Source organism: Syngnathoides biaculeatus, chromosome 8, assembly GCF_019802595.1.
Source record: "Syngnathoides biaculeatus isolate LvHL_M chromosome 8, ASM1980259v1, whole genome shotgun sequence".
NCBI lineage: Eukaryota > Metazoa > Chordata > Actinopteri > Syngnathiformes > Syngnathidae > Syngnathoides > Syngnathoides biaculeatus.
Genome location: NC_084647.1, coordinates 10781761 through 10808421, shown reverse-complemented (window position 1 = coordinate 10808421; position 26661 = coordinate 10781761). Strand labels below are relative to the sequence as shown.

The 26661-nt window shown below is 41.2% G+C and overlaps 4 protein-coding genes across 13 annotated transcripts in view; 2 read left to right on the top strand and 2 right to left on the bottom strand.

Moving 5' to 3' along the window:
• cep295 (centrosomal protein 295) overlaps positions 1–7517 on the top strand; it is a 38385-nt gene extending 30868 nt beyond the window's left edge. For 5 of the 7 annotated variants that reach the window (XM_061826450.1, XM_061826451.1, XM_061826449.1 and 2 more), the window contains 9 exons: positions 943–1315; positions 2810–3171; positions 3514–3681; positions 4037–4171; positions 4237–4309; positions 6097–6357; positions 6439–6526; positions 7220–7319; positions 7397–7517. In XM_061826450.1, coding sequence (XP_061682434.1) covers positions 943–1315; positions 2810–3171; positions 3514–3681; positions 4037–4171; positions 4237–4309; positions 6097–6357; positions 6439–6526; positions 7220–7319; positions 7397–7438 — 1602 coding nt within the window. In that variant the 3' untranslated portion in view covers positions 7439–7517. The remainder of the gene's footprint in view (positions 1–942; positions 1316–2809; positions 3172–3513; positions 3682–4036; positions 4172–4236; positions 4310–6096; positions 6358–6438; positions 6527–7219; positions 7320–7396) is intronic. The other 2 variants (XM_061826448.1, XM_061826446.1) reach the window with 2 other exon arrangements.
• A 642-nt stretch (positions 7518–8159) lies between these two features.
• ech1 (enoyl CoA hydratase 1, peroxisomal) lies at positions 8160–15577 on the bottom strand. Of its 3 annotated transcripts, none has more exons than XM_061826453.1 (11): positions 15092–15577; positions 14906–14997; positions 13052–13220; positions 12780–12868; positions 12570–12694; positions 12444–12492; positions 11799–11863; positions 11102–11172; positions 10235–10306; positions 9946–10096; positions 8160–8513 (listed from the first exon to the last, which is right to left on the bottom strand). In XM_061826453.1, the coding sequence occupies exons 2-11, from the start codon at positions 14940–14942 to the stop codon at positions 8409–8411; spliced, it is 933 nt and encodes a 310-aa protein (XP_061682437.1). In that variant the 5' UTR covers positions 14943–14997; positions 15092–15577; the 3' UTR covers positions 8160–8408. The 3 variants fall into 3 exon arrangements, with proteins under 3 accessions (XP_061682437.1, XP_061682438.1, XP_061682439.1); XM_061826454.1 differs by having other exon boundaries at positions 14906–14946; XM_061826455.1 differs by lacking the exon at positions 14906–14997.
• Positions 14934–23847, top strand: sbds (SBDS ribosome maturation factor). 2 transcript variants are annotated; one of them, XM_061826457.1, is made up of 7 exons: positions 14934–15056; positions 15610–15712; positions 15799–15894; positions 16086–16215; positions 19622–19822; positions 21218–21382; positions 22875–23847. In XM_061826457.1, exons 3-7 carry the CDS (start codon positions 15824–15826, stop codon positions 22998–23000), a joined length of 693 nt encoding a protein of 230 aa, XP_061682441.1. In that variant the 5' UTR covers positions 14934–15056; positions 15610–15712; positions 15799–15823; the 3' UTR covers positions 23001–23847. The 2 variants fall into 2 exon arrangements, with proteins under 2 accessions (XP_061682441.1, XP_061682440.1); XM_061826456.1 differs by having other exon boundaries at positions 14935–15056; positions 15610–15894.
• A 148-nt stretch (positions 23848–23995) lies between these two features.
• Positions 23996–26259, bottom strand: LOC133504322 (claudin-4-like). Its single transcript, XM_061826458.1, has 2 exons — positions 25137–26259; positions 23996–24328 (listed from the first exon to the last, which is right to left on the bottom strand). The coding sequence occupies exon 1, from the start codon at positions 25858–25860 to the stop codon at positions 25186–25188; it is 675 nt and encodes a 224-aa protein (XP_061682442.1). The 5' UTR covers positions 25861–26259; the 3' UTR covers positions 23996–24328; positions 25137–25185.
• Positions 26260–26661: the final 402 nt, after the last annotated feature.

The following is a 26661-nucleotide window of genomic DNA, read 5'->3' as shown; positions in this document are numbered from 1 at the left end:
AAAGGTCTGGTCTGAAGCCAAAGTAGAAAGTGCAGGATGAGATGGTGTGTAATTTTAAAATTCCACCTGGGCACAGCCTGATCTAGGATGAAAGCACAGACAATAACAAGCACAAAATGCTAATTCTGTATTTTAAATATAGGAGGCAACAGAACCTTAAAATGGTTTGGGAGCATCATCATCATCACCCATCCCTGTCGTTGGTAGCTCGCGAGAGGCTGCCTGCTTGAAAAGTCGATCTTGGGGTAAAAAAGTGTGGACACCACTGCTTTACCTGATGGTTGTCTTTGCAAAGATGTCTCCATCAACAAGCCTTGAGGGTTCAATGTGACATTTGGAGCCCCTGCAAAGAGGAATTCAAAGGGACACAAATTATGAACATGGAAGCACAAAACAGTTAAAACTCAAATAGGAAGGAGATGAGGAAAGGAAAAAGACACTTATCCTTAAATGCAAAGGGTGGCTCACATGGCCACTGAGAAGGGAGTAAAATTACTAGGTATATTTGAAAAAGTATCACAAGAACAAAGACACTTTTGGCGTAATAACAACAACTACTGTATAATAAAAGAACAATACTATTTTAACATACTTTCCGCCTCTCATGTGGCATTTTGCTTAATGGACTGGAAACCAGAAAGGTCATCTCCCTGGATGGCATTCTGACTCCTGGTCCAAGATGAAGAATAACAACAAGCTCTGAAGTGGGATAAACCAACTATTTACAACAATTTATCGGATTCGGGAACTAACTGATATAAAATATTTTAACAACTGTAGAACGGCACTAGACATTCTAAGAAATCTTCTGAAGATCAAGGATCAACGATATGAAATTAACGTTCAAATAGCTTTGTAACTAATCGCTTGTTTGGTTTCTACCTGAGGAACATCTTCTCATCCAGTCGACTTTCTTGCCTGTTTTTGTTCCAAAATTGTCAGCAGAAGGGCCAACCAATCACGGAGCAGCTTTCGGTGTGCGAGGGTCAGGACTCATTCAGACCTTTAATGGCTCAGCTGGCGGATCAGTCCTCCTACCTCCTTGCTGATCACAGCGACCCCACCACGGAACGTCTAGTGGGTCAACCGACAGCGCAATCGTCCATGATCGGACAACCGCCTGTTCCGCCACCTTCTGCCGGATGGGACTTAGCTCAGAGTCGCATCTTGGAACAAGGCAAGAGGGAACCATGTGTGGTTCAGATGACGTCTCGCACAGAACAGTCGTGGTTGGAAAAGAGTCCAGAGGATAGCTCGATGAAACCTCTCGTTGGGGAGTTGGACGTGTCTTCTGGCCAAGACAGTGAAAACTCAGGTATGCTGCTTCATGAGTCACTTTTAAAAAGCTCTGAGGCAAAGGTGAAGATGGAAAAACTATTTAACATTGTTAAATGCCATAACAATGAGGTGCCAGGATGGAGCAGTTGTAGAGCATTAGCCTCACAGTTCTGAGGACCGGGGTTCAAATCCAGGACCCACCTGTGTGGAGTTTGCATGTTCTCTCCGTGCCTGCGTGGGTTTTCTCCGGGCACTCCGGTTTCCTCTCACATTCCAAAACATGCATTCATTGGAGACTCTAAATTTCCACTAGGTGTGATTGTGACTGCGATTGGTTGTTGGTTTGCCCTGTGATTGCCTGGCAACCAGTTCTTGGTGTACCCTGCCTTCTGCCCGATGACAGCTGGGATTGGCTCCAGCACTCCCACAACCCTCGTGAGGATAAGGGGCTCAGAAAATGAATGGATGGATGATTGGCCACAATAACGACAATTATTTGAGATAATTTCCTTCAAGGTCAAAGTTTAAATACATTTCCTTTGAGTTGCAACACTTCAGCCAAATGTATTGGGTAACCTTCCACAAGCTTCTGACAGTACTCTGCTGGAATCCTGGCCTATTCCTCCGAACAAAACTGGGGTAACAAATTCAGGGTTGTCGGTTGCCTTACCCACTCATGCCTTTTCAGATCTGCTCACATGTATTCCATGGGGTTCAGATCAGGGCTTTGTGATAACCACTCCAAGACATTGACTTTGTTATCCTCTAGCCACTTTTTAACCATTTTGGCAGTATGCGTAAAGTTAGTTTCTATTTGGAAGACCCATTTGCACCCAAGTTTTAGCTTCCTGGCTGATGTCTTGAGATGTTGCTGTAATATCGCCAGTTAATGTTCTTTCTTCATGATGCCATCTACAGTATTTTATGAAGCACAACAACAGCCCCACACTGTGATGCTGCCACCTCTTTGCTCCACAGTTTTATACTTTTACAATTGAAAAATCTCATGGCACACCAATAAAAATGTCACAAAAAGTAGATTAGTTAATTGTTGAATGTACTTACTCCCGTATAATAGAAGACAATTTTTTTCTATCTTTCACTATGTCTCACTGGCATAAATAAATGAACAAAGATACATTATTTATTGTAAATATATCTATTTTAACAGTTAGGTACACAAGTATATACAATAAATAAACCAGTTATTTAAATCGACTCATTGCTCCATCTTGTGATCGGTTATCTTTTTTTTTTTTTTTTTTAAATCTGTTACCAGCCCCAAAAATCCTGATCGTGTAAAGCTGACAGGTGAATGGAATTTCTATTCATTTCAAATGGGGAAAATCGTGTGAGATGTGTTTTAAGTGGTAAGCATAGTGACGGTAAACTCTGGAAGAACATGTGGCATTGTGGTCAGTTCGTCTAACAAAATTCAGCCTTCAGTTTCTTCAATACCTGGTTAATTACTATAAATTCATATGGAAATTTTCCAACATTGACAATTCCTGCAACTTACAATCCTCTTCAGGCGAGAGAACATGTGTTGAGCTCAGCATCGCGGAGCAAGCCACTGTGCCGTCTGAAGGCTCCAATCACAGTGCTTCGGACTCCAGACCGAATCCTTTCCCGCCGCACTCACTTGGCGAAGACTCCTTTCTCCCTTTGCCGGCTGAGGTCACCCGCAACGAGACAGTCGACCCGTCCGCCGTCTTTCAGAACGCAACAGACTCCTCCGACGGACACCTGTCGAGCGGTGACCTCAGCGTCTCGGTGCTTTCCAACTCGCAGGCGCACAGCAGCACCTCAGAGAGTGACCACTCCACCGAGCGCTTCAGGGCGGAGGACGGCTCCCTCAAGATGTCTGCTTGCCATCGCGTCGCCTCTCCTCAGGTTGCCCGGCTCTCATAATCAGTTTGTTTCTTTTTGTCTTTTGTTTCATTTGGGTTTTTTTTCTTTCATTCTGCTGTTTTGTGTCTTTGTGTGTGTATGTCTTGCTCGTTTTTCTTCTTTGTATGTAAAATGTACGTGTTTTTCTGTCTGTCCAATGTGCACGTCTGTTTTTTCTGATCTAATTATTTTGTATGATTGTGTGTGTAGTTTTTGTTTGTGTCTAATCTGTATGTGGTTGTCTTGTTTTTTGGCATGTTTGTTTGTCTCTTTATCTTTGGATGTGCCTCCACCAGACATTTGCGTGCTGTCATGTCAAAGTACTCATCCCTTTTCTGATTTTAGGCGGTGCAGCTCTTGCAATTGGACGTAAGTGAGGTTTCGTCTACCTTGAGCATGCTGCCAGAGGAGGAAATGGAAGAGCAGCATGAAGTGCGAGTTCTAGTTTCTGACTTGTCAGCAACAGTTCAGCTGGAGCAGAGTTTAAACCTGAGGATGGACTTGACTACTAAGGTAGCGGTAGGCTTTTAATCTGCTTGTTTTTGGACACTACACTGTGGTGTCATTGGCTGATCTTTGTTTGTGATTTTTGTTTTTGTAGCTGTCTTCTTTTGTATTTGGTTTTTGAGAATGTGTAAATTGTGTGTGTGTGCATGCATTGTCTGTTTTGTGTGTATATATATTTCTGGTTCTCTTTTGCCTGCTATGTTTGTGTGCATGTCTTTGTGTTTAAATGCGTTTTTTTTTACTGTGCAGGTCTGTGTCTTTTTTTATGTTTGTGTTTTTCATGTGTTTGCATGCGTGTCTGTCAATTTTTTTCGTGTGTGTGGTAACTTTGTTTTATTTGTGATTTTGTGCGCGTTTCTAGGAAGCAGGCAATATGAAAGGCATCCTTGAGCAGTCCCAAATAACACTGGTGAGCTCGACAGACACCACACTGCAGGACAACATTCTATCTGAGGAGGAGCCATTGCAGGAGGCAGACGGACATGAAATCCAAGAGGTACTTGTGTTGATATTCCAGAACCACCGCAAGTTAGTCCCTGTATAAACTTGTTCCTTTCAAAGGAGTCCCAAACAACCATAATAGAGGAGGAACTTTCAGGGGGCTTAAAAGTGGACCAGAGCCCAACACATGCAGGTAATTTACATTTGTTGTTTATTTATGACATCAGTGTAACATAAAAAATACTTATAGCACAACAGTGTGGGAGAAGTGAGTCTCCGGTGTTTAGCTTGACATCTGAAGACTGGCCTCTTGAAACATTATCAACAAGGTCCTGTACTGTTCCAATACAATGTGATAGGAACCAATTCCTGCCACAAATAGTGAAAATCTGATGGATATCCCACCAAAATTTTTTAGAATCGCCTATAAGGGCCGCAAAATGGCGGCAAAGCACTCTACTTTTTTCATAGCGAACCTCCTTAGCATAATTCCTTGGCACTGAGGTGAATCAAATTGGAAGCAAAGTACTGCTTTTTTCTAAATAACATTTCTCGTCACTTCGTGATAGTACGGAGATGCAACAAGATCGTTCTAGACCAAATACAATACTAAAGACTTCCTTAGTGCCGCAAAGCATGCTGGGAGCATGGAAATAGTGTTTAAAGTCTATTTGCGTCAGTTATTTTACGAGTCACTCTTTTGTTTTATTATTTGCTAGTCGTGCTATTCTGTTTGCTGCGGATTGATGTTTTTTTAAATTTTAGTTTCGATGTAACGTGAATGTGTACAAAACCGTCATTAATGACCTGGCTACAGTGTGGTACAGTGTAAGCTTCTTGTTTCTCACTGCTGCATGAGCGCCATCATATGGTCGCTTATATATGCTAACGGTGTAACCAGTGTATTTAAAGTGGGACTGACATCCCTATAAACATTTTAAAATAGATATTGTAATGAAAAATACATATAACAGTATTCACTTCAATGTCTATATGAAAAAAAAAAAGTGAGCGGAGAGCATGTCATCCATGCACAAAGTTGCGCAATTGAGTGTCCCTCGACATCCAAGTGATCGCCATATTAGTCGCGTCCTCTGTCCTTGACGTCATCGTCACTTCCGCCGTTGAAAACGAGCAGTGCCTGCTACTACGGAAGCCGACCAACAGATATTCGCATTTTTCCGACGCCCCTTCTGACACTGAAGCTCTTTTCGAAAAGGACAACACCACACAACCGAGTTAAGTTACCGGGGCAATATTACACTCTTGTTTCGAGCCATATTCCGATGATATGCCATCACGGCCAAACCGCATCCCGTCCGATCCACTTCCGCGGCTGCGATGAGCCATTGCGGGTCATCGCAGCCGGCCGGTGTGGCTTATGACGGAGCCGAGCGGTGCTGCTTTAGGGGGGTGCTCGCAGTCGAGCCGGGGCGTTTTTTGCGCGCACGTGACTGAGTAACGCATTCTCGGCTGGGTTCTTCAGAGCTGCCCCCGTTGCAAAACCCGACGCGCAGACTTCGCAGATGCTGTGACCGCCGAACGTGGCGCCTGAGCCGATGTGGCTGAGTTTCGGCGCCCGTGGTGGTATATGAGGAGGAGGTGGAACTGAGCTATGTTGCTTTTACGGTTATGTTCATAGTCGCCGCAGTATGCGATGAACATTATCGAGACATTATTGGCTGGGCGACGCCCACATCGATACATTTCATCTTTTTCTACGTTATGAGAGAGACCGATTGGTCAAGGGCACACTATTTAGTTTTTATAACAATCTAAAACTAAGATTTGATCATTTTATTAAAATAAACTTACATATATATTTCATTTATTGTTATCTTACCTAAGACAGACATCCTGTCAGTAGTAAAAGTCAAGTTTTCCCCTTGAAAGCATTCTTGAAATGTGTTTGTGTGTGTTTTGGAGGTGGACGTCTTTAAGGTGGCAAATAATTTGTATGGGATATTGGTTGATGTGCAGGCATGCTCCTCGAGTTCAACTGGGGGTCCCAAGAGCAGGGGGTCTTCGAGAAGAAGCGGCGAGCTCTGCAGGAGAGGTCGGCCCGCCGGGCGGAAGAAGTCAAAGCTAAAGGGGCGCTGGCCAGGACTGCAGTTGCGGAGGTGAAGGTTGCCGCGCAGTCTGAGGAACGTCCTCCTCGGAATCCTCGGGATGTTCAACTTGACACGTTCAAAATGGCAAACTCCACTTTGGTCAAGCAACAAAAGTCCTCGACTCCTCCAGGTAGACAATTAGATCGGGAGCTAGATAAAAGGAAAGAGGAATTTGTGTGTGCCAGATGTTGAGGAGTAACTTGTTTTCCAGCAGTGATGACATCAACAATGCTGAACAATCAGAGCCAAGTCAAGAAAAGCAAACGCGATGTTTGGGAGATGCACAAACGAACCGAAAGGTACTTCAACAGTGACTTCCTATACATTTAAACTAAATCTAAACAGCGCTTACTAACCGTAAGATTGTTTTTGTGTTCATTTTGTCTGTTTGGTTTTGTGCTCAAATTTTGTATGCGTTTTGTCTGATTTTGACTTTTGTCGTTGTTTTTGTGTTGATTCTTGTGTGTGAACATTTTAGCATCTCTTTGGCTTTGTATGTGCATTTGTTTTTTTTTAGTTTTTTTTTGCGTGTGGTATTTTGAGGTTTTTTTTTTTTTTTTTGTGTATTCATTTGGAATTTTCTGTGTGTAATCGTTTAATTGGTTTGGGTTTTCAGTTTTTATTTTTACTTTTTTAAAGCAATTTAAAGTACTATAATACCCTCTCACTTTGTCATGGAGAGCCACATTTCCAAATGTCCTGTAAGCTCTTTATTGAATGAGACAAATCGTGAAACACACACAAAATGACATTTGCAAAGAGCTGCTGTAGACCAAAACACTCTCAGAAATGCTGACTCGCAGCCTCACTCTGGCGATTAGTCTCCGATTAATGCATGTTTTTGGAACCTGGAGGAAACCAGAGTGCTTGGAGACAACCCACACGGGCACGGGGAGAACATGCAAACTTCACACAGGCAGAGCTGGGATTTGAACCCCAGACCTCAGAAGTGTGAGGCCCACGCTCTAACCAGTCAAGCATTGTTCTTTCAGACTGTACGAGCAGCTGGAGGAGGTGAAGCAGCAGAAGGCGGTTCGGAGCAGACAAGAGGCTTACGCCAACAACAGACAGAAGGCCAAAGCCTTTCATATGGTAACGTCTACTTTCCGTTTTAAGCTACTCCGCTCAGACATTCACTCAACTGACGCAAATGTTCTCTTCCTGCACAGAAAACACTACAGAAGCTCCGTGCCAAGCAGACTCAACATTGATTGACTCTGAATGTGGTTTTATATCTTTTGTACATTAAGATACAATGTTATGAATAAAGATGTTAACTTATTTAAAGATTCTATTGAGTCAATTTTATTCACTGTACATAGCCCATCATAACACTAAACTAATAACTCAGTTTTTACACCGTGTACCATCTAAAGTAAAACTTGGATCTCCCAAGTCCAACATTACTGTAGAAGGCCTAGTAACTATAGTATTTAATATTACTGAAAGTAGATAACTCACTAATGCTGCTAAAATTTAGGAAAACAAGAACTGTACTTCAATGAGAATTATTAAAATAAAAGGTATTACACAAGTTTAAAAAAAAATGAAATTTATTTAAAATTTACATTCAAATGAACTGAACTTGGGCAGTGATTCTTCACATACCACTAGAGAGCCTGATGCCCCCACCACACTTTTGAGAGTCGCTGACGTAGGAGACACGAGTGCACTTGATGTAAAAATGCAAACTCTGTTTAGAAAAAGCCCCTTGCTATGAATAGCACTGTATTGATGTCCCTCCTAAATGGTGAATCATTGCCTATTGATGGTGCCAAAGCAAACTGGAAGCTCCTCAATGTACTTGAACACAGTTCCTTGGCACGACAGTAAAACAACATTTTGGCCTGAGCTTTCTGTAGGTTACACATTTCTAAACATCTGCTTTAAGTTGTCGCTGGGGGTGGTCTTTAGTCTAATCAGAAGCATTACTAGAAACATTCATGTACAAATTTATTTTCGAGTGATAAAGCTAGAAATTGACTCAATTGCAAAGTCAGGCTACTGATCAGATGTACACTTTTTATCTTAAAATTATGCAACATTTACAAACTGGTTAAAGAAAATGAGCACCATGTCACATGATGCATTAGATTGTGGACATATTCAATTTTTTAATGATGGTGGCTCTTTGGACACCCCTTTAAAGCCAGTCCGGGGACCCTAGCTTGTTCACTTTGTTCAGAGTTTGGAGAACGTTACACTTTTGACGCTCTTCTTTTCCATGGCGGCCTGAGCGGATTTCATCACATCTTGGGTCTGAAGCATGCTCATGTTCCACGTAGCCTGGAAATAAAGTAAAAGAAAAGAAAATCAGAATACAGAGCCACACTGACCCCCTTATATTGAGTTACCTCAGGGGTGGGAAAACTACGGTCCACAAGCCACAAAATTGACACAGGTCAAACAGGATCTGTAAGTCTTCAAAGTTTGTTACTTGTATTTTGAATATGGGCTTGAGATCTGGAGACTGGCGAGGTCACACAAGGACCTTGAAATGGTTCTTATGAAGCCACCCCGTTGCCCAGGTGGTGTGTTTGGGCTCATTGTTATGCTAAAAACACCCAGCAATGTTTCATCTTCAATGCCCGTGCTGATGGAAGGATGTTTTAATGAGAATTGCTGTTAGTAAATACCTGGACTCACTATCTTTAAAAACCAAAGACAAGTCCGAAACCTTGGTGTTCTGATAAGATTCTGACGCGAGTTTCAACAGTCATAAATCAATCACAAAAACTGCTTTTTACCATCTGAAAAATGTATGTGTCAAGCAGACTAGGAAAAGTACATGAGGACGGAGGAACCTCTTAGAGAAGAAGCTACAGGCCTGTGAGAACCACAAAGCTTGCTTGTTTATAGTTGACCGAATACTTATTAGGGTACACCATATTTGACTAATAAATTCCTTAAAAATCACTGATTTCCCTTACTTTTGTCTCTCATAGGTGAAGTATAACGATGATGAAAACCGCTTTTTTTTTTTTTTGCTCCACTGTACATATACATTTGAACTATGTACCCATTTTATTTAACAATGTATTAAAGATTTGGGTCATATAAACCCTTCAACTCAATACAATAAATTGTGTAAACCTCAAGTCTATTTTGTTAAGTTAATGGGTTGACAATTAACTAATGAAAAAAAGTGAAATATTTATTAAACTGCTAAATTTTCATCATTTTGAAATTTTATTCAATAATACAGTGTAAGAATAAATGTTAAACTATTAGCCAAAAACATTTCAACATTTTATTTTAATAAATTTGGTTAAAATTGAAAAAAATATGAAATGTGCAAATAAGTGATTAAACTTGGATATGCATTTTGTTTTATTGCATTAAATATGGTGATCATTAAATTATTTCTAGATATAAAAATTAAATGAGAAGTCATAAAAAACATTAAACTATTAAATAAGTAGGTAAACAAGTATACTTTAATTCAATTTCATTACAATAAAGGTGACTCAATCAAGTAAAGTACCAATATTTTTTTTTTTAAATTGAGATTTAGAATTCTAAAAAATATATAAATATTTTTAAAAGGAGTTATTTTATAATTTCAATAAACTAATGAAACATTAGCTCCCCCCAATTTTTTTTTTTTTTTTAAATCTCATTCAAAAAAAGACCAATGGATCCATCCATTAAATGAATAAAGTGTGTCCTCTGAGTACTAAAGTTTCTCCAGGCTTTGCTGACAGGCTAACTTCCTTACCATGTAGTCGAGCCCCTCGGCCACACTGTGGTCCCGGGAGTAGATCAGGTTGACTTTGGTGCCCTGCACGGCAATGGGGCTGCGGGCAGCCACCTCTCCGGCCATCTCCAGCGCGCTCGCCATCATGGCCTCCTTGTCTGCAAACACTCGGCTGGACGCGGAAAGAGTAACACTCAACCCACTTCAATATGGAAGCCCCTTGAGCATTCAGTGCATATCCTCCATATTAAGGTAAAGCTCCATGCAGTACTACAGTGGTACCTTGAATTATTTACAAAAAAATGTTTACCTGACCAGTCCGCTGTTCAGGGCCTCGTCGGCGTACATCTTTCGAGCCGTCAGAGCCAGGTCATTCACCAGGCTGGAGTCAAATAAAAATAGCAACCACGTTTATACATCAAATGTCATTATTTTACAGTGTTCCCTCCCCCATACTGTAGTACCCCTACTATATCACCCGTTTTTCAATGTCCATACCATTTATCCTCACTGGAGTCTCGGATATGCTGGAGTCTATCCCAACGTCCCATCTCTGCCTCCCCCCACAGGAGACTGCGCCGTGGTACACCCTGAACTGGTCGGCAGCCAATCACATGGCATATATACACACACAAATTCTTACTTACAGACAAATTGGAGTCTTCGACCAACATACTATGCATGTTTGGGGATGTGGGAGTAAACCACCATGGTAGCGCAGCTGTAAAGCGTTGCCCTTACAGTTCTGAGGACCCGGGTACAATCCTGGCCCCGCCTGTGTGGAGTTTGAATGTTTTTCCCCATGCCTGCGTGGGTTTTCTCCGGGCACTCCGGTTTCCTTCCACATCCCAAAAACATGCAACATTAATTGGACACTCTAAATTGCCCCGAGGTGTGATTGTGAGTGCGGCTGTTTGGCTCGATGTGCCTTGCGATTGGCTGGCAACCAGTTCAGGGTGTACCCCGCTTCCTGCCCGTCGACAGCTAGGATAGGCTCCAGCACTCCCCGCCACCCTTGTGAGGATAAGTGGCTAAGAATGAATGAAAGGATATATTTGTAGTATGTAGTCTCTGTAATGTGGGTTTTCACATATAACGAGTGGGTCTGGAACATATCACTTGCAATGAAAAGGGGGGTTCACCATATTAATTCCTTGTGCGATAACGAGTCCTTTACCTACGGCTGCCGATGACTTTCGGGAGCCTTTGCAGCGTTCCGACGTCCGCCGCCAACCCGATGTCCACTTCCTGTGTCACAACAATGCCAAGCATAAAACTGTGTAGCCCCTCATCCCCAAAAATGAGTCACGCTTTCAAGCACTGGAAGCGCTCAGACCATCACACCGGTTAAAAAAACATACCGGTAAAAAACACTGAGAGACGGCAGTAGCACACAACCACAGCACTAACAGGGCCGGACCGGTAAATGTCACTTCCTCGGCACATATATTCCACCGGTCTCCTTCTTAACCTTTTCCGCTCAAGCGCCCCTTTGCGGCCCTTACAAAAAATGCACAAATTTGCCGCATCACCACATAAACCGCAGGGTTGAAAGCGTGTGAAAAAAGTTGCGGTTTGTCGGCCCGAAATTGCAGGAATTAATTCAGACATGTTATAAGCGACAATGGTGAAAAAAAAAAAAGAAAACCTATCTTACTCCTGCTTACAGATCACAAAACCTGGGGGTGTGTCCGTGAAATATAGCACGTTTTTTTCCTACAAAACATCAAACAGAAAGTACAGTAAATATGAAAGAAAATATACTTGTTTCGTAAAGTGTAATTACTGTATGCATCGTAGCATTTATGTGTTGGGTGTGTGCCCTTAAGGGGTGTGGCCGAGTGCGTGATCGATGCTATTTGATATTGTAATACCTTGACTTGGAACCAGGCATCTTGTGTGCATAAGCGGATGTCACAGGCGGTAATCAGGTCCACTCCTGGCAAAAAAGCACACGAGGTTGCATCGGTATTTTGTTCGTTATTTATTTTAAAGTGAAGTACTTTATTTGAACATGTAATACTTCTTTTTTCAATTTACTTTTATTTTGAAATTCACAGCCCTACTTGTAATTGGTAAGTGAGAAAACACACAGTTGTGCTCATGTTTGATTACCAAGGCAGAATTTGTAAGATGTGTACAATTCTTCAAAGAAAACATGAAGGGCCAGGCAAAACACAGTCAATTTTACAATTTCTATCATTTTGTCATGAAAGAGGAGGCTACATACTTTTTTTTTTATATAACCACTTGGTGGTGGTGGCATATTAGAATGAAAGTGTACACCTTTTTCATAACCTTTGCGTGGAGACATACATTTTTATAAAAAGCTTTTCATTTTCACCCTTTACTCATAAAATGCTCACTATTATGTTTTGACATTATTTTTTGAGGGGGGGGCAATGTGCATTATTCTCATCATATCATTGTTATGAGCAGTTAAATCTCCTTCATGGGTTGAATGAAGTAACTCGTTTTTAAATGAATTTCAAAGAGCTAATGTGATGATGTCATCGTACCTCCTCCCACACAGGCTCCATGGACGGCAACCACGACTGGCTTTGGACACTACAGCATGAAAATGATTTAATTTATAAAGTATTTCATCACAATAAACATACCTCGACAATCATATGTGTGACTACCCTCTCGATGACGGAGAACGTTTCCTGATACTTGCTGATGGTCTTCCTAAGGTTCCAAGAAATCCGGGCCGTGTCGTCGCCGTCGGGCTGCAGCACGTCAGCGGCCATGTCCATCAGATCGATTCCTGGATGAACAGAAATGAGCAAATAATGACACGTGTTCTGAAACCCGTGTGGAAAGATTCAACTTTGAAACAAAACTTGTGACACCTGCTGTGAAGAGCTTCCCTGCAGCAGAGACCACCACCACTCTGCAGTCCGGGTCACCAGAGATCTCGTTGAAACAATCCACCATCTCACTGAGCGAGGACGCAAATCCGGGTGTGGAAAAACAAAATGCTCAGTTTTGAACTACACTGTTTGAGATATTCACCGATTTTTGTGGCTACAGTACGGATACAATCAGCGAATCAAACGCTCATTTATTATTCAGTTTTATCTCATTATCGCAAACCAACAAAAATGATGAAAGCGATTCCTGCCTCCAGAAAGCTTTGTTCATGGCATTGCGCTTGTTGGGACGGTGGAGCTCCACGTGTGTGACCGCCTGCGCTGGACGGCTGATGGCCAGTGTGGTGTAAGGGGCGGTGGCACCGCTGGACGACGACATGGCCCGGATGACAGTTTGGCTGTAGGGCCCGGCTCCCCTGTCTATTAAAAAAATAATAATAATTATTAAAAAATTGTTTACTTAGAAATTAAATTCATTAGTTCATTATAACTGTTAAGTTAATAGTTAAATTAAACTTGTGCCTATTAAGGTTTTAAAATTTCTTAGATTAAATGCATGTATTTTACCACAAAATGAAATACAACTTAACCATACTACCTCGGCAGTGATTTTTTTGTGTACCACTAGTGGTACCAGAATCTATCACACTATGAGAATCGTTCCCTGTGATTTTTATACAACAGACTATACAGATCTTATACATCAGCCATATTAAATATTGTTCTAGATCACTTCTTAGGCAGGAGGGCCATTTTTTCCCCTCTACGTGACTGCTGTTGCACACATTAGATCACCTTCATCTTGTTGATTTTTTGTATAATACATAATAGTAATACAAAACAACCACTTTATGGCCATCTTTCCTCCTCAATGGATAGGTTTCCAATTACGCCATCTTGTGTGACATAGAGGTCAGAGAACACAGGTGATAGGTGAAGCGTGAAGTTTTTTTTTTTTTCCCGAGCATTAATTTATCCGATTGGTGCTACACTGTGTCTTTGTAGACCGAGAGAAAGCCAATGACAGAGTACCAAGAAAGGAACTGTGGTACTGCATGCGCAAGTCTGGTGTGGCAGAGAAATATGTTAGAATAGTACAGGACATGTATGAGGGCAGCAGAACAATGGTGAGGTGTGCCGTTGGTGTGTCAGAAGAATTTAAGGTGGAGGTGGGACTGCATCAGGGATGCGCGCTGAGCCCCTTCTTGTTTGCGGTAGTAATGGATAGGCTGACTGATGAGGTTAGACTGGAATCCCCCTGGACTATGATGTTCGTAGATATTGTGATTTGCAGTGAAAGCAGGGAGCAGGCGGAGGAACCATTAGAAAGTAGGAGGCACACACTGGAAAGGAGAGGAATGAAGATTAGCCGAAGTAAAACAGAAGATATGTCCATGAATGTGAGGGGCAGAGGAGGAAGAGTGAACCTCCAGGGAGAAGAGATAGTGAGGGTGGTCGACTTCAAATACTTGGGGTCACCAATACAGACCAATGGAGAGTGTGGTAAAGAAGTGACGAAACGGGTCCAACCAGGTTAGAAAAGCTGGCAGAAGGTGTCTGGTGTGTTATGTGACACAAGAGTCTCTGCTAGAATGAAGAGCAAAGTTCATAAAACAGTGGTGAGGCCGGCCATGATGTACGGATTAGAGACTGTGGCTCTGAAGGGGACACACTGGTCTTTTGAACAGCTCATTGGTGGGGAGAGGGGGAGCATGGCTTTATCCCGGCTTTATCATTAGAGGGACAGCCAAAGTTGGATGTTTTGGAGACAAAGTTAGAAAGAGCAGTCTGGTGTGGTAGTATTTACTTTTCAAGATGTATCGTGGGACTTGGTACACATACGTACAGGACTACATAACAATATTGTGTAGGGCACTGAAAAGGTGGGAGGGGGCGTGATTCCAAACACAGCAACTCCAAGCTACTGGAACGTGTTGCAAATTAAAACATGACGATCTCTTCTGTGTCAGTTTCAACGTTAACTTTCACACAAATAGCCACTAACACCCCCCCTCCCCAGCCAATAATAGCAAAATGTTAGTAGGCTTGCAGTAGGACTTAATATGTGACGTTAGAGAACGCAACAGAGCACATTTTTGACTTACATGTTGAGAAAGCAGACCTGGCAAAGAGTGACAACATCGCCCTTGAAGGGGTGAAGGCAGGAGGCGGAGAAAAAAACAAGCACAAACTAGAACTGTCAACAAACAGACGCAGCGTTTTACAGGAAATAAACGAAAGCAAGAAACTAGATAAGTAAGCGATGCTTAGTTTTTAAACAGGCGCCTCACCGAACTCTTGAAGGTCCTTCAGGCACGCGGTATTTTCTTTTTGTCGCGGAGTTCAGGCACACGAGTCCCTCCCCAATATTCGTCCTGACTACAAGTTTCTCTTACCTTTCACCCATTTTGTTGTTTACCTTCTTCACAAACCAGATATAGCAGTTTTTCTAAACCCAAGAAAATATTCGTTTTATGAAAATGTTCTGGATTTAGATGTTTGCGACGTCGATTTAGGGGAAAATAACAATCATTAGGGAAGTTTTGTTTGCATTTTCCATACTTCGTTGTTTACGTTCACCACAAATGTTTAATTTTTACAGCAACTCAATTTTCTTGGTTTTGATATTAAATTAATTGTTTCCAATTGCCATTTCTTGATGTTTCAACATTAATTGACTGGAATTTTAGCTTTCCCTTACTTTGTTGTTTACTGTTATTCCAAACCATTTATATCACTTTTAAAAAAAAATTATTGAGGTTATTATTGATTTATATGTCCCCCCCCCCCCCTCTTATCTCCCTTTAAGGGTTTCAGTGCGATTAGCCTGGGGGACATATGCTCACCATTGTTGTTTCTCAGCGGATTCTAAATTGATGAACACACGAAGACTGACGTCAAAACGGGAAGAGGTTTTGACAACACGTTTATCTTCTTCAAACCCAGTGTAGTTAAACGGAGTAAACATGTCCATATTTACACCGACAAATCAAATAAGGCTTACGAATGTGGCGGTGGTGCGGATGAAGAAAGGAGGCAAGCGGTTCGAAATTGCCTGTTACAAGAATAAAGTTCTCAGCTGGCGATCCGGAGCGTAAGTAGAGCGTCAAGTATGTTCTGAATATATAGACACACACCCAACTTTAATTTTTGTTATAAATACAATCTCTTATAAATTCCGAATGTCGTCGTTTCATCCATTCTCAACCTTTATTCAGCCAAAGCACAGTTCGCTTTCAAGTTACATATTTCACATAAACGTGCCATATGTGCTTTTATCTGCAGGGAGAAAGATCTGGACGAGGTTTTGCAAACAAACTCCGTTTTCGTCAATGTCTCCAAAGGACAGGTGGCCAAAAAGGACGACTTGACCAAAGCTTTTGGCACAGATGACTTGACTGAAATCTGCAAGCAGGTCTAGTAAAATAAAAATCATTGTCACTGATCCAGTGTAATATCAAAGTTTTTATCAGCTTTCAAGCAACCTTGAAAACGACCAACTCAAAATTCCAAATTTTTAATAAAAATCATTTTAAAAAAGCAATATAAATACAGTGGATAGTTTTTTTTAATGAGAGGGAAAACATATTTCAAAACTTTTACAACCATTAATGTCACCCAAAACATGTACACACAGTAATAAAAAAAAAAAAAAAACACACCAAGAGGAAAAGTAAAATTAAACAGAGATAATGTGGTTGCCCAACACTGTTTATCACCAAAGGAACGCCACACCTTGAGTGAAACATCTGAGTGAAGCATTGTGCTTTGAAGCTGTTTTTCCATAACTGGAACTGCATCCTGACCCAAGGTTGATGAAATTATGGACTGTTCCAAATACTACAGAGACTACAACAATATTTGAAATTGGGTAGTAGTGCACAGTATAAATTAAACAATTGATAGAATGTATACATTTAGACGATGGTACAGATTTGTATTTAACTGACCAATCATGATTAAACCTTGAAAGTGACACAGTCATATCTGTTTTCGTATAGAAATGACTTATGCAATGCAATCCTGGTCATGGAACTCCCAGGCAGCACAGCTCCCCCTCTCCCCACCAATGAGCTGTTCAAAAGACCAGTGTGTCCCCGTACATGTTTCCCGGCTTTATCAGATGCTCAGAAAGGAATGTGGGAATGCTCGGCTCGCTTATGCTGTACCAGCCAGCACAGTACAAGCTGTGGCTAGACACCTGTTGGCTAACCCTGTACTGCACTTAACAATAGTCTTCAAAATAATAGCAGTCCACTGTGACTTACCAGATTTACTCCATGTTTTCAGTACATTGTTTATTGCTACACGTCAAAGAAGTTACCAGTAGGTGCAGTAGATTCTGAGAAAAGCAACAAGACCCAGCATTCATGATGTATACGCACTTCAGGCTGTGCAATTGGGCAATTTGTTCAAAGGGGTGTGTTCAAAAAATAGTCTGCCATTGACTTTACAAACTCAAAACTATTTTGTACAAACTTTTTTGTTTCGAGGATTTACCAGTCCTTTAAATCAATAACATTGTATGACCACAGCTTTTTTTTTTTCCGTTTTGTTTTAATAACTACTTCACATTTGTGAGGCATGGAGTCAACCAACCTGTGGCACCTTTCAGCTGTTATTCCAGTCCATGATGCCGATCCATGATCCCTGGTATGTGATAAATAGGCCCAATAACATAGTAGGAGAAACATGCCCATATCATGCCCCCTTGCATTAATACTTTGTAGCACCACCTTTTGCTGCAATTACAGCTGCAAGTGGCTTGGTGCATCTCTTATCAGTCTTCTCCTTGTTCGATGTGAAAGTTTAGAGGGACGGCTGGGTCTTGGTAGATTTGCAGTGGTCTTATTCTCCTTCCATTTCAATATGATTGCTTGCACAGTGCTCCTTGAGCTGTTTAAAGCTTGGGAAATCTTTTTGTTTCCAAATCTGGCTTTAAACCTCTCCACAACAGTATCTCGGACCTGCCCGGTGTGTTCCTTCCTTCCTTCATGATGCTCTCTTCACTTTAAACAGAACCCCGAGACTATTGCAGAGCAGGTGCATTTACACGGAGACTTGATTACACACAGGTGGAATCTATTTATCATCATCAGTCAACATTGGATCATTCAGAAATCCTCACTGAACTTCTGGAGTGAGTTTGTTTGCGGCACTGAAAGTAAAGGGGCCGAATAATATTGCACGCCCCACTTTTCTGTTTTTGTTAAAAAAAAGTATAAGATATCCAATACATTTCGTTCCACTTCACGATTGTGTCCCACTTGTTGTTGATTCTTGATAAAACTTTTTTAATTTTATATCTTTGTTTGAATCCTGAAATGTGGCGAAAGGTTGAAAAGTTCAAGGGACCCGATACTTTCAGACGGCACTGTAGCAATGTGTTGACTGACCCATTTTCCTTTCAAGTAGAAATGCATATATAACAAGTGCTGGCTTCATCTTTAAATAGGGGCCACCTATTTTTCACAAAACTGATGACCTCATTGATTGAATGCCACACTATTTTTTTAACACACTCGTTTCAACAAATTGCCCAGTTGCACAGTCTTCAGTGTGTATATCATGAATGCTGGGTCTTGTTGGTTTTCTGATAATCTACTCCACCTACTGATAACTCGTTTGACGGGCAGCAATAAAAAAATAGACTGAGAACGTTGATTAATCTGGTTTGTCACATTGGACTGCAACTATCTTGTATACTACTGTAGGTGTTTAGTTGCTCCTCCGTCATCACAGTTGTGCAACTGTGAAATGGAGTGGAACCGCGAGATTTCCTCATGAATTCAATCTAACTGCAATTTCATTTTATATAAACGATTAAAATAGTGATATTATTACAATACCGTGTTTACATATGGAGTGTAGTCAAGATTCTTTTTGTCATTGCTTTTTTTGCCAAATATGAAACATGAAAGATTCAAAATGTTTGTCGTATGCACAGTAAAGGACAATGAAATTCCTACTTTGCTAGGCTCCCTCTCCTTAGAGAGATAATGCAACAAAGAAAGATGGCAAAACAAAATGAAAGTTGTTCCTTTTACCAAATATAAAGTTTGCAATGTAAATGCAAATGTTATTTGCTGTGATTCAAAACTTTGGACTAACTTTCGGTTCTTCAGTATCTGGCAAAAGCTGAATGTATCAGTGTTATTACTTCAAGAAAAAAAAAAATGAAAACAACAATCCATTCATAAATGTTTCCATCATAACTTTTACTGTGAACGACTGGTTAGAATCTTTGGCTCACAGTTCTGAGGACCAAGTTTCAAATCCTGGTCACGCTTGTGTCAACTTTGCATTTTCACCTTGTACCTGCGAGGGTTTTCTCCAGGCACTCCGGTTTCCTCCCACATCCCATAAACAAGCGTGGTAGGTTGATTGAGGAATAAAAATTGCCCGCAGGTCTGAATGTGAGAACGAATGATTGTTTATGTGTGCCCTGTGATTGGCTGCAATCTTTTCAGTTTGTACCTCTTCTCTTTGCCAAAAATAGCATGCCCACAACCCTAGTGAGGCTAAACGGTTAAAAAAATGGATGGATTTACTTTGAGATATTTATCCCATTAACTTGAATTTTAGGTCATTTTATAAAGCCTTAGTCTCAGGTGTGACGAATCCCATTTTGTGTGAATTTGAAAGGAGAATTCAGAACACGACGACATTCCCTGTTGTAAGAAGGTGTGCACAATTATGCGGCTCAATTTTGTCAGTTGTCTTCACCTCTAAATATCACATTGCTTGGCAATGAACTTAATATGTTCAAACCTGCTGTAAAATCCCAACACACCAACCTCTTCCGTGTTGTGTCCGAACAGATCCTGGCCAAAGGGGAGCTCCAGGTGTCCGACAAGGAACGGCAATGTCAGCTGGAGACCATGTTCAGGGACATTGCCACCATCGTAGCTGACAAGTGTGTCAACCCGGACACCAAGAGGCCGTACACGGTCAGCCTCATCGAGCGCGGCATGAAGGACATCCACTACTCTGTCAAGGCCAACAAGAGCACCAAGCAGCAGGTGACGACATCGTGGGTGGCGGCTTTCACTCACTTAGGGGAAAAACAAACATTACAAATGTAAAAATAAAAGGGTAGAATCACGACGAGCAATACGGTGGCTCAGCTGGAAAGTGTTGGCCTCACAGTTCCGAGGTCCTGCATTCGTTCCCGGCCCCACTTGTGTACAGTTTGCATGTTCTCCCCACGCCTGTGTGGGTTTTCTCCGGGCACTCGGGTTTCGTCCCACATCCCCAAAACATGCAACATTAATTGGACACTCTAAATTGCCCCTTGGTGTGATTGTGAGAGTGGCTGTTGTCTGTCTTTGTGTGCCCTCCGATTGGCTGGCAACCAGCTCAGGGTGTACCCCGCCTCCTGCCCGTTGACAGCTGGGATAGGCTCCAGCACTCCTCGCAACCCTTGTGAGGATAAGCGGCTAAGAAAATGGATGTATGAATCACAACTAGAAAGTCAATATTGTACCTAAAAAGTTAAATTTAGGGGGAATAACGTGGTGATCTGCAAGAAAAATGAAAAATATTCTATCACAGTTTCACAAGAATGAAGTTTACATTTTAAAGTTTTACAATAATAATGTGGTCATTTTATGAGAATAGATTTCTAATGTTACTGTCATTTTCATTGTAATTTTTTTGACACCGATGTAATATTTCAAGAGAAAAGATACAATTTTATGGGAATACATTTGTGAGGATAAGTGGCTTGGAGAATGGAATGGAACTCATAAACTTGTAATTTTTATTTCTATTTTAGTTAAAGTGTTAATTTTACATTTTATTTGATCAACGTCATAATTTTAAGAAAAAATATTTTGTAATTTGGCATTCCAATATGAAAATAAGATTTGAAAGAGAACTCAAAATACTGCAAAAAGTAATTTTGCAGGAAAGCAGTAGTTGAAATTTGCAAGGAAAGTAAAACGCTACAACAGACACATTGAATTATGAGAATAAAATAGTTTGAGGAAAAAGTAAAATTTTCTCTGTGATAATTTGAGACTAGAGGAAATGAGAAGAAAAGTCATTAATTAAAAAAAATCATTTTAAATTTTTACAACAATAACATTGTAATACTTATTCCCATATGATGAGAACAAAGTCGGAATTTGCATGGTGAAAAGTGGAACATTTACTTAATAAACTAAATTCACCAAAGTGTGTAACTTCATGAGAATAAAGTAGTAATATGCTGGAAAAAAATAATTTCTATGAAAAAAAGTCACCTAACTGGAATAAATTGTATCATAAATTATGGTAACCATTTTTTTATGAGAACAAAGGCAGAAGTTGCAAAGGGAAACAAGGTCTCGTTTGAATCGGGGATGACGTACCTACCATTGCAGTTTTCAAGCATTTTTGTGATTTGCAAATATGACATTTTGTGATGTGTGCAGGCTCTGGAGGTGATCAAGCAGCTGAAGGAGACCATGCAGATCCAGCGGGCCCACATGAGGCTGCGGCTTCTGCTGCCCGGTAAAGAGGCCAAGCGGCTGAAGGAGAAGCTCAAACCTCTCCTGCAGGTCGTTGAGAGCGAAGACTTTGAGGAGAACCTGGAAATTGTGAGTTTGCCCCCCCCCCCGTCCATTTTTTTTTTTTTTAACTAAACTCTGAAAAATGAAATGACCACTGACCTACCGACCATTAACACTGAAATACAGTGGTGTATATTTATAAATTTAAAAAGATTTTGTTTGGATAATAATTTGATAGACTGTTGCCGCCATGTTTACCGTGTGGAAAGTACTCTGGGAATGATGATGAAGAATTTCTGAACAGCCACTTTCGCAGCAGGAGCTGTGATAAACAAACCATTGTCACCGGACACTGAATTAGCAGTGTAGAATAGGGCAAATATATATGCATATAACTTGCAGTTATTACTGAATACATTTCTTTTGGGCAAAACGAACAAGTACCATGTCCAGCGGCAGAAATGAAACGGAGCTCTTCATAACCGATACTCTTGTCATGTTATTTTGAACCGGAGTATCCATTTTATCGGCGTCCTTGTCATTTTTTTCTTCAAGAATTGGGGGGGCATTCCCACATGTAACTATTTTGGTCACAATGAGCCCTGCTTTCTGTCTGAATGTGAGAAAGCAAATGGTTGAAGATCTTTGGGGTGGTCCGTCTTCCTGCATCCCACATAGTGCTAAAGCAGCAGCCAAATCAAATCTCCCATTCATTAAAAAAAACACAAAAAAACCCCAAGAGCAGTCTATATTAATATGACAAACCTACTTACAAGCTGTTTACTTGTGGATTATTAAAGTAATTTTATGCATGTTTGCATTTCACTACCACAAATCCATCTTTTCCTCTTTTGGGGAGGGGGGGGCATCTTTGTCATTCATAGAAAATTCATAGTCTCAATTCTTTTCTTTCTTATTTTGTGCTCTTTTGTCACACACTCCAGTACATCACCACAAAATGGTGCCAAAGCTCAGTTAATAGGCAAGTAGTAAGCGGTGTCATAGATCCATGTTGGCAACAGTGATCAAAGGTAATGTATATATACATTTTAATATGCCATAGGTGTGAATATGAGCGTGAAATGTTTTTTCGTTTTACCCTGCGATTGGCTGGCAACCAGTTCAGGGTGTACCCTGCCTCCTGCCCGAAGATAACGGATTTGCTCTTTGTGAGGATCAGCGACTTGGAAAATGGCTGAATGGATGGTTTAGTCTCTGTCCCCTCTGGGGAAATGTAATTTGATCTGTTAACAAATCATAACTTGACGTAGGCCAGAAAGTTGAGCAGACCAGTTTGAGTGCCGGAGTGTGGGGAAGACGAATGTTCTTAGTTTTTCCAAAAGATGGAAGCAAGGCACGAAACGCGGAGAGGATCATAAAGTATCAACACCATGCAGCTAGCGTGTACACAAACAAATCCATGTTATATAGTTGAAAAGTAAATTATTCAACACAAACAAATCACCTTGCATACTTGCACTACACAAATGGTTATAAGTCATTAAAGTCACCTGTTGGCATTTGCATTCAATTGTAAATGTTAACGACCTTCTTTTTTATTATATATATATTTTTTTAGGTGTGTCTGGTGGATCCTGGCTGCTACCGGGAACTTGGTGAGCTGATCCGTTGCGAGACCAAAGGCCGAGGCTCCGTGGAGGTGGTCAGTCTGAAGGATGTGGAGGAGGGGGACGAGAAGCTGTAGGAAAGCAGGACTTTATCACTTACACTTTATTTTTATTTATTTCAGACAAATGTTAAAAACATATTTGATATTGCCACCCTTTCTGTAAAATCAAGAACAAGTGGAAAGTTAAGTAATTAGTAAGTTTAAGAATCTGAATCTTTATGAGCCCAGTACACGAGGAATTTGTCTCTGGTAATTGTAGTCAGTATTACAGCAAAAATAATTATTACAAATATATTGAAGTTATACGAATTGTGCACAATGTGGAGAATCAAGTAATAGGAACTCTATACTAAAAGTCATAATTTTACTCAACTAAAGATGTGTGTGGAAAAAAAGTCATTTATTACAACATTACAATGATAAAAGAAATAAAAACTTGAAATCTGACGCCCCAAAAAAAAGAAGTCATTTTAAATGAATAAGGATGTACTTCTCTGAGCAAATTTGTGGTGTTACAAGAAAAAAAGATACCAGGATGAAGAGGTAATTTTGGAGGAACAATGAGGTAATGTGTAAGAAGTGACTCAGTTTTCACTGTGGTCAATTTAATTATAACCAAATTTTATCGTGTTATCTTGGAATCTTCTCTGTTGTAGATGCATATTTAGTAGCGTCAATGAATCAAGAAGAAGCAAAAAAAAATTGTCACAATGGTCACAATTTATTACATCATAACTACTTTCAGTGCATACAGTATATTGCCTGAAATAAAATGTGTTGATGTGCTTTGGATCATTACTAGCTCGTTCACATTAAGTTGGTTCTGTAAATGATGGCAACAATGTTTGATAATAAATGTAAGCTTGAGGAAGTATTCACCCAAATTCAGGTTAATAAATCTATTAACACTTTATTGTCTTAATACGTTCTGTCTATATTGTATTAGATCACATTTGAAAAATGCTTCTTGGCTGTTTTTTTTCTTTTTCTTTTAGTGTACAGCGTCCATATAATTCATGTCACAAATGAGTTTTCACATCTGCCTCACAGTTGTTCTGAGCTTCAGGGTTTGAATATTTATCCTGCGCTCTTGTGGGTTTTCGCTGGGTACTCCCACATTCCAAACACATGCATGTTCAGAATCAATGTAGACTGAATTGTTCATAGATGCCAGTGTTGAGTGTAAATGCTTGCGTATGGGCTTTGGAAACAGTCCCAAGTGTATTCACAGCTTCTGGAATGGGTTCCAGCCCACCCAGTACCCTAATGCCCATCAGTAATGGGAATTGGACAGAGGGATTTAAGTTTTATGTGTTTATGGGGTGGTAGCAGGGTGGTCTAGCGCGGAGGACGTCTGCCTCATTGTTGAGTCGTTCCTGGCGAGAATCTCAGCTGAGGCCCTCCTGTGGGGATACCAGAAACATACATTATACATGATTAATTGAAGGACCAATTGTCTGTAGGCACATGATCTGTGTCAAAAAAGGCAACATCTCTGAAAATTCTGTCAAATTACACATTCAAACTAAATAGTACAAAATATTCTAGGTCCCTACAACAGTGTTACTTTGACCTAGGAGGGCACCAAGTCACGGGTTTTCCAAGTACAAGCTGAAGCTATGAGCCCATACTTGAGGTACAAGTGAGCTTCAGATATGCCACCACGAGCTGTCAACAGCGAACGCCAAAATGTCCGCCTGGCATCTGCATCGAGCTCAAAACCCGAGACATGAGGACAATGAGTTACCACTGGACGCAAACGCTTTGCTTTGTATGTTAGCATTATGCTAACGTCTTTTTACAGAATTTGGTGTTTAGTGTAATTAAGTTTTACAGTAGACTTCAACTGGGAGTGACAAATGCTGAGCATTTTATGAAAAGCACTTGTGAATGAGGAAAAGGGACTGCTGCAATTTCAAACACCTACAATGTCTTTGAAAACAAGATGTCACCACAGCAGACGTAAGAAGCTCTTCGTTCTTGCTTACATGTGACCATATTTTTTGGAATGAATGATGGATTTAACTTTTGTTTGAAGTCACCAGCCATAAAGAATTTAGATTTTTAATAAGTTCGGCTTCAATCAATCATGTAATCAATCTTAGTTTTGATCTTTTTATAGCAAAGCATACAAAGGAATTCTGTGTTGGTCATGTGACATTCAAAAATCAAAAATAGATTGGCCGCTGACAATCCAGCCCAAAATCTCACCTTTGACCAATGACACCAAGTTCTGGACAAGATCGCCACCTTTCCAGCCTCAGATGGGCCTGGACCCTCGTTGGTACTGGCTGTGCATGAGTGTGTCCCTGTTCATCCTGTTGAACGGCTGCATCATCTCCTCTGGATGAGGGGGCCTCAAAACCTCTTCGGCCTGTCTCGGCCCCTCTGAGGTGGTGGGACACAACGTGGTGAGAATGCTTCCCCCGGTCGTCATCAGTGCAGAGGCCACCCATCCCAAATAGAGTGCCGGTCCCCAGTTCCTCCTCAGGTGCACAGCTCCCTCGAGTGGCTGGCTGGTGTGATGGCAGGTCCAGGCGATGGGAACCAGAATCAAGATCCCGGATAAAATATAGGCACCACCTGAGAACACTTTAACCTGCTCCCGTCTGGGAAACCACACGGCTCCGACTGCGCCCACCAATGTGGCGAAAGCCCCTATACCCACTGCTGCTATGATGAAGGCCCTCCACATTCTGAAACTCCCGGAGAGGGTCATGAGCGACTGATAGAAGGAACAGTGCAGCTGCCCGTCATGGGCCAGGTCCCAGTGATCCCATTCCAGCCACACTCCGTCCCAGTAAGCCGGTAGAACAGCTGTTGTGTTGTTAAGGGTGCCACTCACCGTCCACAAGGCCATGCAGCGAGTCAAGATGGTGCACAGCCACCCAAAGAGGCCCAGACCCAGGCCCGCCAGCTCCAGGTGCCGGCGCATGTCGACTCTGGAACCCTAACAACTGGGATGGGCCGTCCTAACCCCTGTCAAAGCGTTTGTCATGGGAAACCAGTTGTACCACATTAGAGAGCCGAGGAAGGCGTAGCCTGAGAGGAATTCTCTGTTTGTTCTGACATTGTATCAAAACACTGACTCTCCCAGTCTGAGCTGTCAGCAGCCAGACAAAAGCTCCTCTGTGGACTTTTCAACTCCCAGAGAAGAAGCGCATTTAAAGGAGACGGGTTTTATGCACTATATACACTTTTTAAAAATTATTAAAGTAAGGCCTTTTGCACTGTTCTCCAATGGACTGGATCTCAAACTGGGGTCCCGAGTTCTCTGTGGGGTTCATGATCCGTATTTTGGGGGTTATATCATTTAAAAAAAGACATACACGGCGCAGGGTGGGGGCAGTAAAACAACAATACTCCTCCCTATCTTCACATGGGCCCAATTACAAACTAATATGATCATGACATATCACATAAAGCTCCCCTACACAGATCAAATGGACATAATTAGACAAAATAGTAGTGCTGGCCATGAGAAATGGGACTGTTTCTTTAACCGGTCAGATTTCCGAGTTATCCCTACAGGGCAGGCCAACCCCAGCTGGCACTCAGTGACATCATCCTTTTTTTTCTATCTTCACAATTGTTCATCAGAGGAAAACCTGTTTCAGACAAGTTTGATAAGCAAAGTACATCTGAAGTTTCATAACCATCCTCTGGTGACCCAGATGGGTCTTGTTTGAATTATTTTCATTTTGTATTTTTCTCATGTGAATAGGTAAATATTGAT

Excerpts from the sequence above, each read along its gene's own strand:
- sbds (XM_061826456.1), top strand. The coding sequence starts at position 15,767 with ATGTCCATATTTACACCGACAAATCAAATAAGGCTTACGAATGTGGCG. Across the intron at positions 16,216-19,621 it reads TGACTGAAATCTGCAAGCAG|ATCCTGGCCAAAGGGGAGCT; the intron begins GTCTAGTAAAAT and ends GTGTCCGAACAG. Across the intron at positions 21,383-22,874 it reads TTGAGGAGAACCTGGAAATT|GTGTGTCTGGTGGATCCTGG; the intron begins GTGAGTTTGCCC and ends ATATTTTTTTAG.
- ech1 (XM_061826453.1), bottom strand. The coding sequence starts at position 14,942 with ATGTTGTCACTCTTTGCCAGGTCTGCTTTCTCAACAT. Across the intron at positions 13,221-14,905 it reads CAGGTCTGCTTTCTCAACAT|ACAGGGGAGCCGGGCCCTAC; the intron begins GTAAGTCAAAAA and ends TTTTTTTAATAG. Across the intron at positions 12,869-13,051 it reads ATGAACAAAGCTTTCTGGAG|TGAGATGGTGGATTGTTTCA; the intron begins GCAGGAATCGCT and ends GTCCTCGCTCAG.
- LOC133504322 (XM_061826458.1), bottom strand. The coding sequence starts at position 25,860 with ATGCGCCGGCACCTGGAGCTGGCGGGCCTGGGTCTGGGCCTCTTTGGG.